At 39.6% G+C, this 12,993-nt stretch overlaps 2 protein-coding genes across 6 annotated transcripts in view; one reads left to right on the top strand and one right to left on the bottom strand.

Moving 5' to 3' along the window:
• Nucleotides 1–8,666, top strand: part of disp1 (dispatched homolog 1 (Drosophila)) — a 71,345-nt gene extending 62,679 nt beyond the window's left edge. For all 5 annotated transcript variants that reach the window (XM_077219484.1, XM_077219487.1, XM_077219483.1 and 2 more), the window contains 5 exons: nucleotides 109–232; nucleotides 1,419–1,546; nucleotides 2,792–2,889; nucleotides 3,760–3,857; nucleotides 3,957–8,666. In XM_077219484.1, coding sequence (XP_077075599.1) covers nucleotides 109–232; nucleotides 1,419–1,546; nucleotides 2,792–2,889; nucleotides 3,760–3,857; nucleotides 3,957–7,520 — 4,012 coding nt within the window. In that variant the 3' untranslated portion in view covers nucleotides 7,521–8,666. The remainder of the gene's footprint in view (nucleotides 1–108; nucleotides 233–1,418; nucleotides 1,547–2,791; nucleotides 2,890–3,759; nucleotides 3,858–3,956) is intronic.
• Nucleotides 8,487–12,782, bottom strand: LOC143728665 (toll-like receptor 5). Its single transcript, XM_077219499.1, has 2 exons — nucleotides 12,463–12,782; nucleotides 8,487–11,461 (listed from the first exon to the last, which is right to left on the bottom strand). Exon 2 carries the CDS (start codon nucleotides 11,449–11,451, stop codon nucleotides 8,809–8,811), a length of 2,643 nt encoding a protein of 880 aa, XP_077075614.1. The 5' UTR covers nucleotides 11,452–11,461; nucleotides 12,463–12,782; the 3' UTR covers nucleotides 8,487–8,808.
• Nucleotides 12,783–12,993: the final 211 nt, after the last annotated feature.

Raw genomic sequence — 12,993 nt, 5'->3', positions numbered from 1 at the left:
TCTTATCTTCGCAAATATCTTTTAAATTGTTTTTTTTTCCGCGGCGGAAACAGACGTCCATAGTAATGTGCATTAAATGCTCGATAAATGAATCTTTCTCAATTGCAGTTATGCAGAGCTCATTGCTGATTGGCCGGTGGTGGTGTTGGGGGTGTGCACCGTTCTCATCGTGGTTTGTGCTCTGGTCGGTATTCTCGTGCCTGAACTGCCTGACTTCTCAAATCCACTGCAGGTGAGCGTGACGAACATTTGCACCGAAATCTTTGGGCTGAAACCGTTTTTTTTGGTTTTGGGCTTAAATAGTTTTTCGAGGGCCGAAATCAGTGACCAAAACAGACGTTTCGGGCGGCATTTTGTTTCCTCCCATGTGGCACAGATCAGATATGACCCACGAACGTGTAAGCAGGAAAAAAAACACAGATCTCGATATTCTTATATCGATTTCACGCCTCATTCATATGTGGAAATGAATCTGATATGAATCAGAAACATGCATTTGCGTCTGCCATTTAAGTGTACAAATCGGATATTGCCGTCATTCAAAAAAAGCGACGGTGACGAATGACGTCAACTCAGGTGGACAACAAACGCGATCACATGACCAGGCTGCAATAAGGGCTCTCCTCTTGTTTACTCCGCCTTAAGAGACCAATGTTTTGACCTTTAAAGATTGTGCGGAAAGCAAAAGTTTTTATTTCGTCTGCGTACCTTGCAAATCACACCGTTTTTAACTTCCTTTTCTGTTGCAGTTTTTTTCGGGTCAGTACGTCTACCTTGGGTTGTCAGATACATGGGTCACTTTTAAAAGATGATGTAAGCTGGTCGTTAAATCTGATATAGTCAGCAAATCAAAATTGGGCATCGAGACCTTCAGTGGAACTGCGGCTTAATTAGTGCTTCCCTGATGGCACGTTTTAACTGTGTTCAGCGTCTGTTTTGTGCGCACAACGTGGATAAGTTACAACAATTAAACATGTCAGCTGTGTAGACACTAGCTCTGGATCGACAATATAATTTTTCGATTTTAATCTGTATTGATATGGTTTCTTAAAATCCCCCTGTAGTCAATAATTTTATCTTTGATCACCAAAATATCATATTTAAGCGTTTTCGGTGCATCCCAAATTTTTTGTTGTTTATAGTATATAGACAATTTTCAAAAACGTACCATGCTACAATGCTTCTTCACAGTATTCGGTCCAATAACATGGTTTTGCCATCGTGCTTTTTGTAACTTTTTTTTATTTTTTATGAACCGTTCATGATTTCTGTAGTAATTCAAATTAATTGACATCCTTGCTCTATTTGTTGTTATTAAACCCTACATGGATCAAATCCTGTTGGAAAAATGTCACACCTGAAATGTCTACAGAAGTACGGCAGTCTGAGTGAACATTTGTTGTCATTTGTCGTCTTAGGGATTTGAACCCAGGGGCACTGCAATAGGCCAGCGACTTGTAACATGGAACAACATGGTGAAAAACACGGGATACAAGGCAACGCTGGCCAACTACCCCTTCAAATATGCAGATGAGCAGGCCAAAAGGTAACAGAGTCCACTTCTTTCTTATCTGATAATCATATTTTCCTTGTTTGTATTCATCAGATTAACTGACAGGATTGGTTGAAATGGGGATTGCAGTGTCCACAGGATTTTGGTTTTGTAGTAGAGGACATGGCCTTTATTTATGTTTATTTGCAAATAATATGCATCTTTAAATGCATAAAAATCAGCACATCAGAAATGAATCAATTCACTTGAACTCTGGTCAAGCGTACTTACTTTATGTATTAGTGAAATCTAAACATAAAAGCCGCCCAAATGACTACTGGAAAATCTAAAAACTTTATATGTATTTCCTGAACAGCAGTTCTTGGTAATGAGATGTGTGTTGGCTCATCTGATCCGGATCATTGTAAGTTGGATTAGAGATCATGACGGAAGCGGCCTGAAAGAAAATGAGCGTGTGTATGGCACGGCTCCGTCTCAGCGTGTGCATAGGCGTCTTCCCTCTGATTAAAGGGACTTCCTGTCTGTGGAGCAGGATGTGCTGTCAGAAACAGTCCTGCCCTCTGTCAGTAATAATGATAACGGGCATTTAAATCGCAGATCTCTAATGGAAACAGTGTGAGGAGGGTTTCCTCTGGCCGAAATTGTGTGCTGCATTGTGCTCTGGAATTAATAATTAGCAAGGATTTTCGGTTCCATTTTATTTTGATAGTCCACTTTAGACTTCTACTAACTATAAGTAACTTTGCAACTGCATGTCAACTAACTCTCATTAGAGTATTAGTCCACTATCAGTAGACTGTTAGGTTATGGTCAGGTGTTAGGGTTCGGGTTAGTAGAACAAGTTGGCATGTAGTTATAGTCAGCAGAATATCTGTTGGGGGAGCGTCAAAATAAAGTGTTATCAGATATTAAGCAGACAGTCTACTAATACTCTAATTACAGTTAGTTGACATGTTGTTGCAAAGTTACTTATAGTTAGTAGAATTTCTAAAGTGGACTATCCAAATCGATTTTTCTTTCATTAAAGCTGTCTAAATCTGACAAGATTCAGATCGCAAGTTAAGAACCACTAGATTATGGTTTTGTGTGACAAGGATTTGAGGTTTTATTTGAGTTACGTTTAACATATAGAACAGTTGTATATAGACCATGGCCTGAGTAGATTTATTTAATTTGACACAATTGTAAACAAAGTTGTGAGGGACAGATATGCAGCCAGATTTAAATTTTGAAATGCATTGATTTCATTTGCAAATACTCTCCTTTTCTGTGTTTTAGCCACCAAGATGACAGGTGGTCCAAGGATCACTATGATAGAAAGAAAAGACAAGCGGAGTGGGATTTCAGTAAAGACAGCTTCTTCTGTGATGTACCAGGTGAGTTTTTACATTCACTCTTATCATACAGATATTACCACACTCCTAAATCCATAGGTTCGGTTTTCAAAAGCAGTCATATTGTAAAATGTTACAATTTAAATATATTACTATTGTTTTCTATTTTGAACATATTTTGAAATGTAATTTATTCCTGTGATCAAGGCTGAATTTCCAGTATCATTACTCCAGTCTTCAGTGTCACATGATCCTTCAGAAATCATTCAAATATGCTGATTTGCTGCTGACAGATGTATTTTTGAGTCAATATACTGCCAAAATGAAGCACAGATGTATGAAATACACTATTGGGGATGTGCTGACATGAATCAAATATGCCACCTAGTGGACCAATGAGAAAGTTTTTTTTAATTTAAAGGGTCATGAAACCCCAAAACATATTTTTTGAGATGTGAACGGATATGTTCAGGCTGCACATCACTGAAAACACCAAAAGCACTGAACAAAACGTAACAGTGCCTTTATTCTTTCTGTGTTAAACTGACCTGTCGTTTGTTCAGAGACTGTAGTTCTCGTCAATGTCATCAAAATATTATTAGACCTTTTAAATGTTCTTCTGTGTTTCTACCTCATTTTGGGAGTTTGTTGTCATATAGGGTTACATTTTTAAAATGCATCAAGGCGCTCTCAACTCTGTTTGTTTTCTCCTCTGTGGTCATATTTTAATATTCATATGTCTGTATAATGAGTGTGTTGCAGGACTATGTTTTATTGGTTGTTTTCTCCCCTTTTCCCACCTTCTACTTTTCCATTTTTTTATACTTTTTCCAACTTTAATGTGTGAACGGCCAGGCTAAAACAGGTTGGGATTCATGACACTTTAATTACCAAAAGTTTGTCTCTCTACAGGTGACAGCTATTCCCGAATCGTATTTGCCTCTGCAGAGGGAAAGAACTTGTGGAATATACAGGCAATAAAGTCCATGTGCAATTTTGACAATACACGGGTATGTAGCATTGCATTGCATGTATTGGTTATACCATTTGCAGATGCATCATGTAGGAAATGTGTTTTATACTAGTGTTTTTCATGTCTGATTCTTCAGGTTCGCTCCCATCCCCAGTACTTGGATCTGTGTCAGCGCACAACTGCTGCCTCCTGCTGTCCCAGCTGGACACTTGGGAACTACATAGCCGTCCTTACTAACAAATCCTCCTGCCAAATGATCACAGAGCGAGATGTTTCCCACACCCTAAAAATCCTGCGCTCCTGTGCAAAGTATTACCACAACGGCACCCTTGGTCCTGAGTGTTGGGACATGGCCACCCGTAAGAAGGACCTCAAGTGTGGCAACGTGCCGCGGAAGTGTACAAAATACAACGCCGTGTATCAGATTTTTCACTTTTTGGTGGACAAAGACTTTCTGAACCCAAAGAACACTGAGTACCTTCCACCTAACCTCAAGTACAGCATGCTCTTCGCTCCCACGGAGAAAGGAGAAACAATGATGAACATTTACTTGGACAACTTTGAGAACTGGAACTCCTCGGATGGGATCACGACTATCACAGGAATAGAATTTGGCATTAAACACAACTTGTTTCAGGACTACCTGCTAACAGATACCATGTATCCCGCAATAGCTATTGTGATTGTGTTGGTGGTTATGTGCGTCTACACAAAATCAATGTTCATCACCCTTATGACCATGTTTGCTATCATTAGTTCTCTGATTGTCTCGTATTTCCTATACCGTGTGGTCTTCAACTTTGACTTCTTCCCCTTCATGAATCTCACTGCGCTCATCATATTGGTGGGAATTGGTGCAGACGATGCCTTCGTGCTCTGTGACGTCTGGAACTACACAAAGTTTGACAAACCCAATTCTGAGCTCTCTGAAGCGGTTAGCGTCACGCTTCAACATGCGGCACTCTCAATGTTTGTCACCAGTTTCACCACAGCCGCTGCCTTTTACGCCAATTACGTGAGCAATATCACTGCTATCAGATGTTTCGGTGTATACGCTGGTACTGCCATCCTGGTTAACTATATACTGATGGTCACCTGGTTGCCAGCTGTGGTGGTCCTACACGAGCGGTACCTGGTCAACGTCTTTACATGCTCTCGGTCACCACACCGCCAGACGACGGGCATTACAACGTTTTGGACAAGCCTTTGCCAAATGGTCAACAAGTGTCTTTTTAGCATCTCTGAGGCCTCACGGATTTTCTTTGAGAAGGTTTTGCCTTGCATCGTGATCAAGTTGCGCTATTTGTGGCTCTTGTGGTTCCTGGGTTTGACGGTGGGTGGCGCCTACGTTGTTTGCGTGAATCCCAAGATGAAACTGCCTTCTCTGGAGCTGTCGGAGTTCCAGGTGTTTCGTTCCTCCCATCCCTTTGAACGCTACGATGCGGAGTACAAAAAACTCTTTATGTTTGAACGGGTCAACCATGGGGAAGACCTACACATGCCGATCACCATAATTTGGGGTGTTACTCCAGTTGACAGTGGAGATCCCCTGAACCCCAAAAATAAGGGTAAACTAACACTCGACACAACCTTCAATATTGCGAGTCCTGGAAGTCAGGGTTGGATTCTCAATTTTTGCCAGAAGCTTAGGAACCAAAGCTTTGTGTTCCAGTCGGAGGAGCAAGACTTCACAAGCTGTTTCATGGAGACTTTCAAGCAGTGGATGGAAAACCAAGACTGTGAGGAAGCATCCGTCTATCCCTGCTGTAGTCAGTCCACGTTCCCTTACCGGCAAGACGTCTTTGAGTTGTGCATCAAACGAGCCATTATGGAGCTTGACCGAAGCACCATCTACCACCTCGACAGCAAGACTCCAGGCCCAAGGTTTGACATCAATGACACAATTCGAGCAATTGTGCTTGAGTTTCAAAGTACCTACCATTTCACTCTGGCTTATGAGAAGATGCATCAGTTTTACAGAGAAGTTGATGCTTGGATTGAAGAGGAGCTGAGGGATGCTCCTGAGGGACTGAACTACGGATGGTTTGTAAGCAACTTGGAGTTCTACGACCTACAAGATAGCCTTTCGGATGGGACTCTTATCGCTATGGCATTATCGGTGGTGGTGGCCTTCAGTGTTATGCTCCTGACCACTTGGAATATCATCATCAGCCTCTACGCCATCATATCCATCGCAGGAACAATATTTGTAACAGTTGGTTCGCTGGTGCTCTTGGGTTGGGAACTAAATGTGCTTGAATCAGTGACGATCTCAGTTGCTGTAGGTCTCTCTGTGGACTTTGCTGTTCATTACGGCGTGGCATACCGTCTTGCCCCAGAACCAGACAGGGAAGGAAAGGTGATTTTCTCCTTGAGCAGAATGGGCTCAGCTATAGCTATGGCAGCACTCACAACATTTGTAGCCGGTGCAATGATGATGCCATCCACAGTTCTGGCCTATACCCAACTGGGCACGTTTTTGATGCTAATCATGTGCATTAGTTGGGCCTTTGCTACGTTTTTCTTTCAATGCATGTGCCGCTGTCTTGGTCCTCAGGGCACCTGTGGACAGATTCCTTTGCCAAAGAAACTCCAGTGCTACAGCTTTACAGAGCACACGCCTGAAAGCCAATCTAATCCAAGCCAAGGTAAACTTGGTGCTTGCTACACGACCAAGTACCAGATAGATAACGCAAGAAGTGAGGGTCGACATGAACACTATGAGCTTGAGCCCTTGGCGCTGAATGTCAGAAATGAGGAAAAGGCTTCCAATGAGGAACAGGAAGCATGTACACAGTTGCACAACGGCATCACTTCTCATCACACAACCATGTGCTCACCACACACTCCACTGAAAAGCAACACCGACTCTAGAGAACCCAATCCTGAGATTGAAAATGGCTCAGAACTTTCTCATCCTCATCAGTATACTTACAATGCAAGGTGCACCTGTGAGAACTCAATGCATCAATATATGGAGCGACAAAGGACACCTTATCCTTGCAGCCAATCTCGAGAAACCCAATGCTCCGCTAATCAGACCAATCGCTTACCTGTGGGTCAAAACTTTCAGTCCTCATGGGATACGACGCACACTCCCACTAATTGTGGCCACTTTTGCTCTCAGAGCCAAACATCAAGACCAGTCTCTCACAGATGTTTCCCTGGAGGCTACAGCATGCAAACAGTACATCTTTTGCACAGTACACTGTTGTCCAATACTGCAGTGCACGACGAGTCTCACATCAGTGCAAGTGGCCCCAATTCGCCTCTACCAGAGAACCAGAACTTTCCAGCTCACATTCAGTTTCCAGATGTTCAGCGCTGCTCTTTGCCTGACACAACTCAAGTCTGTACTGTTAATCATGATACACAAAAGACAGGAGACCTAGGATTAAATTCCCAGACCCCTCCAAAAATACCATTGAACCATATAAAAACAAAAGTAAATGGCACTTGTGTTTTAATACAGGACAGTTGTGAGATTCGCGAAGCGATTTCAGTGGTACCGGAAGAAAGTGTCAAATTCAATCAAAGTAACAAAGACAGTAATGAAAGGGCAGAGCCTGTCTCTAACAAAAAAAACTGTTTTAAAAAGACTGTAAAAGTGAAGTGCAATTCTGCAGAGTTTCACAAGCCAAAAACCAGCGTGCCTACTATTGCCATTAATTTGAAAGCCTCATCTGAGAGTTTATGCTAACATGTAAAGTTAGAGTTAGACTGCGATATCAAAGCATATTGCCCTTTTATTAAAATTTAGCACAGAAAAGCAACTACAGGAGAGTGTTCCTTGACATTATGTGCATGTAAATGCTGACGTGATGTCAAGGAAAACATTTATATTTGAAAACAAGTCTTATTTAAGAAGACACTATTTTAACCCACTGGCTGGTGTTTGTGTGACCTCTCATATTGTTTTAATATCTGGCCACAGGCCATCACTTTTTTATGAAAACAAAAAAAATGTATTCAGAATTTATTTTCTTGTATATATCTTTTTTGTGTGTGTATTGTGTATGTATTTGAGTCATGCACTTTTTTGTTGATGTTGATTGTTTCGCCTGTAAAGTAAACTTCAGTAGTTTATGTGCTGGTGAATTGAAAGACTGATTGTGCTTCGTTTCAAAGTTGTCTTTGTTACTTCCCTGTTTTTTTTTTTTAGATACAACTGCCTCCTTCAGCAGTGTGCAAACATTTACATTAGCCTCAGGACTTCAGGAAAATTTAGTCCGTTTATGACTTAACACTGAAGAATTTATCTTCAAATATACTTCATTGGGAATTTAAGTGTACAAATGTGTCCTTGACATATACTGTATGTCTCTCCCAAACATTTATTTATTAACTAAATCATCTTAAAATTATGTAGTTTTTTTTGTAAAGAAAGATAATCACCAATGTTACATTATTATTTATTTTCTATACAATTGGTTTTTGGTTATTTAATATTGGGTCTACAAATAAAGGTGGCTATCTTGTATAATAATAGTAGCAATAATAATTCAAGTGTACAATACAGTTGTAAAATATATATTTTATGTGAACTTGTCACCTGATATGTGCTTTATTTTGGAGTAACCATCGGGTTCATTTAAATAACAATGCAATTCATGTTTTAACAAGTAGTGTCACAGGTATTTGAACACTTGGTACAAATAAGACTCAGTATGATTTATTCAACTTTATTTGCCAAATCCTGGAACACTATTAAAAAAAACGGTGTTGCTGTAAATCGAGGATTTCCATAATAGCTAAAAAGAATTCATAATTCTACTGACCTTTACCCCACTTGACAATGAGAAGTACAAACACATTATGGATTATACAAAATAAACTATACAATACAGTATGGTTTCCAGCTTTAATTTTTGGTAAAGTCATTGTCCAAAAGAGAGAAGGTCAACAAAGTAGGATGGATGAATGAAAACCTGGGAGCAAAGCAAGGTTTATAAGCATTTGTACAAGAGTCATACACAAGTCCTTCATATTTACACTGCAGTGTCTGCGAGAACATTTGCTTCAAGATTTTTTTCAACCTCATTGACCTTTGTATTTGTTTGTTTTACCTTGGTGTTTTTTCTAATTTTATGCAGAAGTTGGTCATAAAACCACTCCAAGTCTTGGCTGTCATCGGGCCACAGAAGGTATCTTCTGTTCTCTATGTAGGATCTCAGTTGTTCGTACTTCAGTAACCTGTACTGTGGTATGTTCCCTACAACCAGCACCACCAGAATGTCCTTTAGCTCCACTAGCATCCTGCACTGTGCCAGGGTGAAGGTTTCTAGGCACCAGCCATCCTTCAGGAAACGGTCAGACACCACACAAAGGGTTTTATGACTATTCTGGATTGCATTTCGCATGTTGGTAAGATGGTCCTCCCCGGGTATGAAGTCTCGCTCCTCGAAGCAGCAGCGGAGTGTGTTCTGCTCTGAGAACTGAGAGTCAAGCCTGTTCAGCAGCGCTCTTTCTACCCACTTCATATCACTAGAACTAAAACAAAGATACACATCGTACAAGAAGCCATCAGGATCAGGTTCCTTGCGCTTTCCATCCACAAGTTTGCCAGTGAGCTTTTTGTAAAGCTCGAAGATGTAGCCACGTCCTTGGACATAAATGATGGCGCTAGCAGTGAGTAATATTACAAGTGTGAAACAGAAGATAAAAAGCACAAGCCTAAGTTTTTCAGATCTCATCTCATCCTCTTCATCCTCACATTGTATGTTGGATATCACAACCGGAACCATGTACTGATCCTCAGGACTTGCACATGTCACATCCTCTATGGGGTGAAAAATGGTTACGTTGGTTTGATTGAGCCATGTTTGGAAATCCCTTAGATTGCAATCGCAATGGAAATCGTTTTTCTTTAGGCTGAGGTAGTGGAGGCTGCTAAAGAGATTTGGATCTACTGAATAAATAGAATTATATTCAAGATTAAGTATTTGAAGACTTTCAGGGAATATACCGTTTGGAAGGTACTTCAAAGAGTTGAAGGACAAATCCAATAAGAACAAAGAGGTAAGGTCTTTGAAAATGTCTCTGGGAAGTGACTGTAGCAAGTTGGAACTCAGAAAAAGCTGCTGTAACTGGTGAAGATTGTTAAACACATCTAAACATTTTCCCTCTGACCAGATAACTTCCAAACCTGCAAATGAAAGATCAAGGATTTGTACTTTTTGTGAAAGCACGTTATGTCCGTCATTAGGGCAATAAACAAGCTCGTTACCTTGAAGAACAATTTCCACAATTTGAGGAAATTCCTCTAGTATTGTGTAGAGTTGAGACATGGAAGAAAACTTGTTAAATTGCAGGTAAAGGGTTGTAAGATTTTTGGAAATGTCGAGTAAACCATACACGGATGAAATTTTGTTGTCACCCAAGTAGAGCTCCTCCAGGTTTGGTAAGGTTGCAAATCTATGTACATGTTTGAGAGCATTTCCGGTTAAGTTTAGGTTGAGTAGATTTGGAAGCCCTTGAAATGACTGAATTCCAAGCATCCATATATGATTACCAGACAAATCAAGCACCTCAAGCTTTTCTAGATTCTGAAATGTATTAGAATCAATATTACCAATGAAGTTTTTGGACAGGTTTAGCTTTAGTAAATTTGTCATACCCAAAAAAGCATCAGTTTCAATCTTGTTGATCTGACTTTCTGCCAATGTAATTTGTTCTAGACTTGACAAATAACTAAATACTGAATATGACAGAGCAAAAATGCTTGAATTGGAGAGATCAAAAATCTTAATACCACTCGCCTCAAGACCCTTGAATGTGAATTTGTCTGGATCTTTTGAATTATTACCAGAAGATTTGCCCATGCTGTAACTGTTACTGAGAATGAGACTTTGGATTTTGGTACCAGTGATTGCATCAAAAAAACGCTTTGCCATGTTAACAGAAAAGCTGTTTCCGGACAGGTCTAATTCAGTTATGGACATGTTCTTAAATGGCTTTCCACACTTGTCCCATCCTAACCAGTACTCGTTCATGTCTTGCAGTGTCACGGAGGACAGTTTCAGAAGCGTGAAATGTTTATCCTGAAAGCCGAGGAGCTCTTCTTCACAGATGCTCTTCACTTTGTTGCGAGAGAGATCGAGCCAATGGAATCTCCTCATGTTTAGAAAGAATAATGCCGGCTGTATTCTTTGAATGTTGTTCTCACGCAAGTCAAGCATCTCGAGAGACACCAGAGGTTTGATGAAATCACCAGACAAAATAGCATCATTTAAACTGCACTGAGTCAGAGTAAGAATTTTAAGGTTGAATAATCCGTTAAACGCTCCTGTCTCTATTTTCAGGAAGTGGTTGTAGTCTAGCTGAAGTGATGTTAAATTAGCAAGTCTACTGAATGTATTGTTTCCGATCACAAGACCTGGTGTTTGGTGCATCAGTATGAGGGCTTGTAGTCCGTCCAGAAGAGAAAAGGATGTTTCGTTGAGTTCAGCAATACTGTTGTTACTCAGATCCACTTTATTTACATGTGTGGAAAGCTCTGGCACCTCTTGAAGACCTTTATCAATGCAGAGAGCAACCGAGGCGCCAATTGAACACACTGTGGTGCATTTCACAATTTGAGTGCTGACGCATAATCCAAGGAGGATCAGAGATAATCTGTGTTGTTTTGCCATTCTGAGATCCCTGTAAAAAAACAAGTTACAACAATTTACCCACAAATTTGATCATTTACTCAAAGATTATACTCCACAGCAGCATAAAGGTTTGGTACAACACAAAGATAGTTATGGAAACATTTTCAGTAACACTTTACTTAAAGCCTTTTATGTATAGTGCACTATAAAAGTATTTTTAATGGATTTTTTTATGCCTTGTTGTGCACATCATAATTCATGTTCTCGTGAATAGTTGTTACCACACATTTATAATACATTTCTTACATTCTTATCTATTCGCCTGAAGAAGGTATAATGCAATAAAACATAGGACAAACAACCAGTTTCAGATGTAACAATCAATCTGGAAATATTATAATGCATTTTAACTTTGGTTACAATGATTTATGAAAAGTTATAAAGCAAACTATGAATAATTGCATAATGCAATACATAAAGGCTCAATACATAAGTGTTACCAAATTTTCATTCTTGGGTAAGGTAGACTGTCCCTTCCAAAAATTAACCATGGTTTTAATACAAATAATAATAATAAAAAAAACATAGTTTCTATAGTTAAACCATGACAACCTCAAAATAACAATGGCTTTGTTCTAACCTAAACACTAACCATAGTTTTACCATGGTATTTTTGGTAAAACTGTGGTTATACAAATGGTAATAAAAAAACATGGTACATTTTTAATTAAATAAAACGGTTCATTTTCGTAAAATGTGCATTTTAAGTTAGTAAACACAATGGGTTGTCCGTTGTCGGATTATGAAATGCAATTCTTAAATGTAGCCTAGTTCAGACTAAAATACTGAATAAGGCATAAAGCCAGGACAGAGACGTCTGTAGAACTAGTTTATCTGAGTAATTGTTTAACTAGTTCAAGGTTCAGTGACCTCCGAGAAAAACACCAAAGATTTAAATGTGGTATTCATGTGTTAGAATAACCATACGGTATTGAGAGATTTGCAACAATAGTCATGGATGATATTACTAACTCCTCAATTTAGTTTTACCTGTTCGACCAAAGTTTCCGAAGTCATTTGATAGTCTCATAGACAGGTAAAGTTTCAAAAGTTCCGTACGGCGATAACGCGGAGTTGTTCTTTCTTCCTTCGTTTCAGTTGTGTTTCCCAATGTTTCTAAAATAGGAAACAACTTTCTGACCCTGCAGTGACTCGTTTTACGGCGAAGAGTCCTTCGAGAGAACAGAAACTCAGATAGTGCAAACAAACTACTGATTTGTAAAACTACAACGATGTGGTTTTGTTAGCCTTTTCTATGCTTTTCCACAAAATGTGCAGTATTCCTCCGCGCGTGCTACGCACTCTATTCAATTGTCTTAGCCTACTATGATAAGACCAGACTGTCTTGTAGCCTACTATGGTAAGACCAGACTGTAGCTTATACTACATAGGGACAGTCATGTTATTGACACGATTGTTTTATTCACTAAAGAAACAGATCTAAAAAAAACGACAGATAGTCATATTTCGTATTTAACGCATACTTAATACGTTATTGTGCCTGTGAACTGTTCAAATATA

This window comes from Siphateles boraxobius, unplaced genomic scaffold (assembly GCF_051911475.1).
Source record: "Siphateles boraxobius isolate OS27281-9 unplaced genomic scaffold, OSU_SipBor_1 8, whole genome shotgun sequence".
Lineage (NCBI taxonomy): Eukaryota > Metazoa > Chordata > Actinopteri > Cypriniformes > Leuciscidae > Siphateles > Siphateles boraxobius.
The sequence above is the reverse complement of the archived record's forward strand: the minus strand, read 5'-3'. Positions and strand labels throughout refer to the sequence as shown.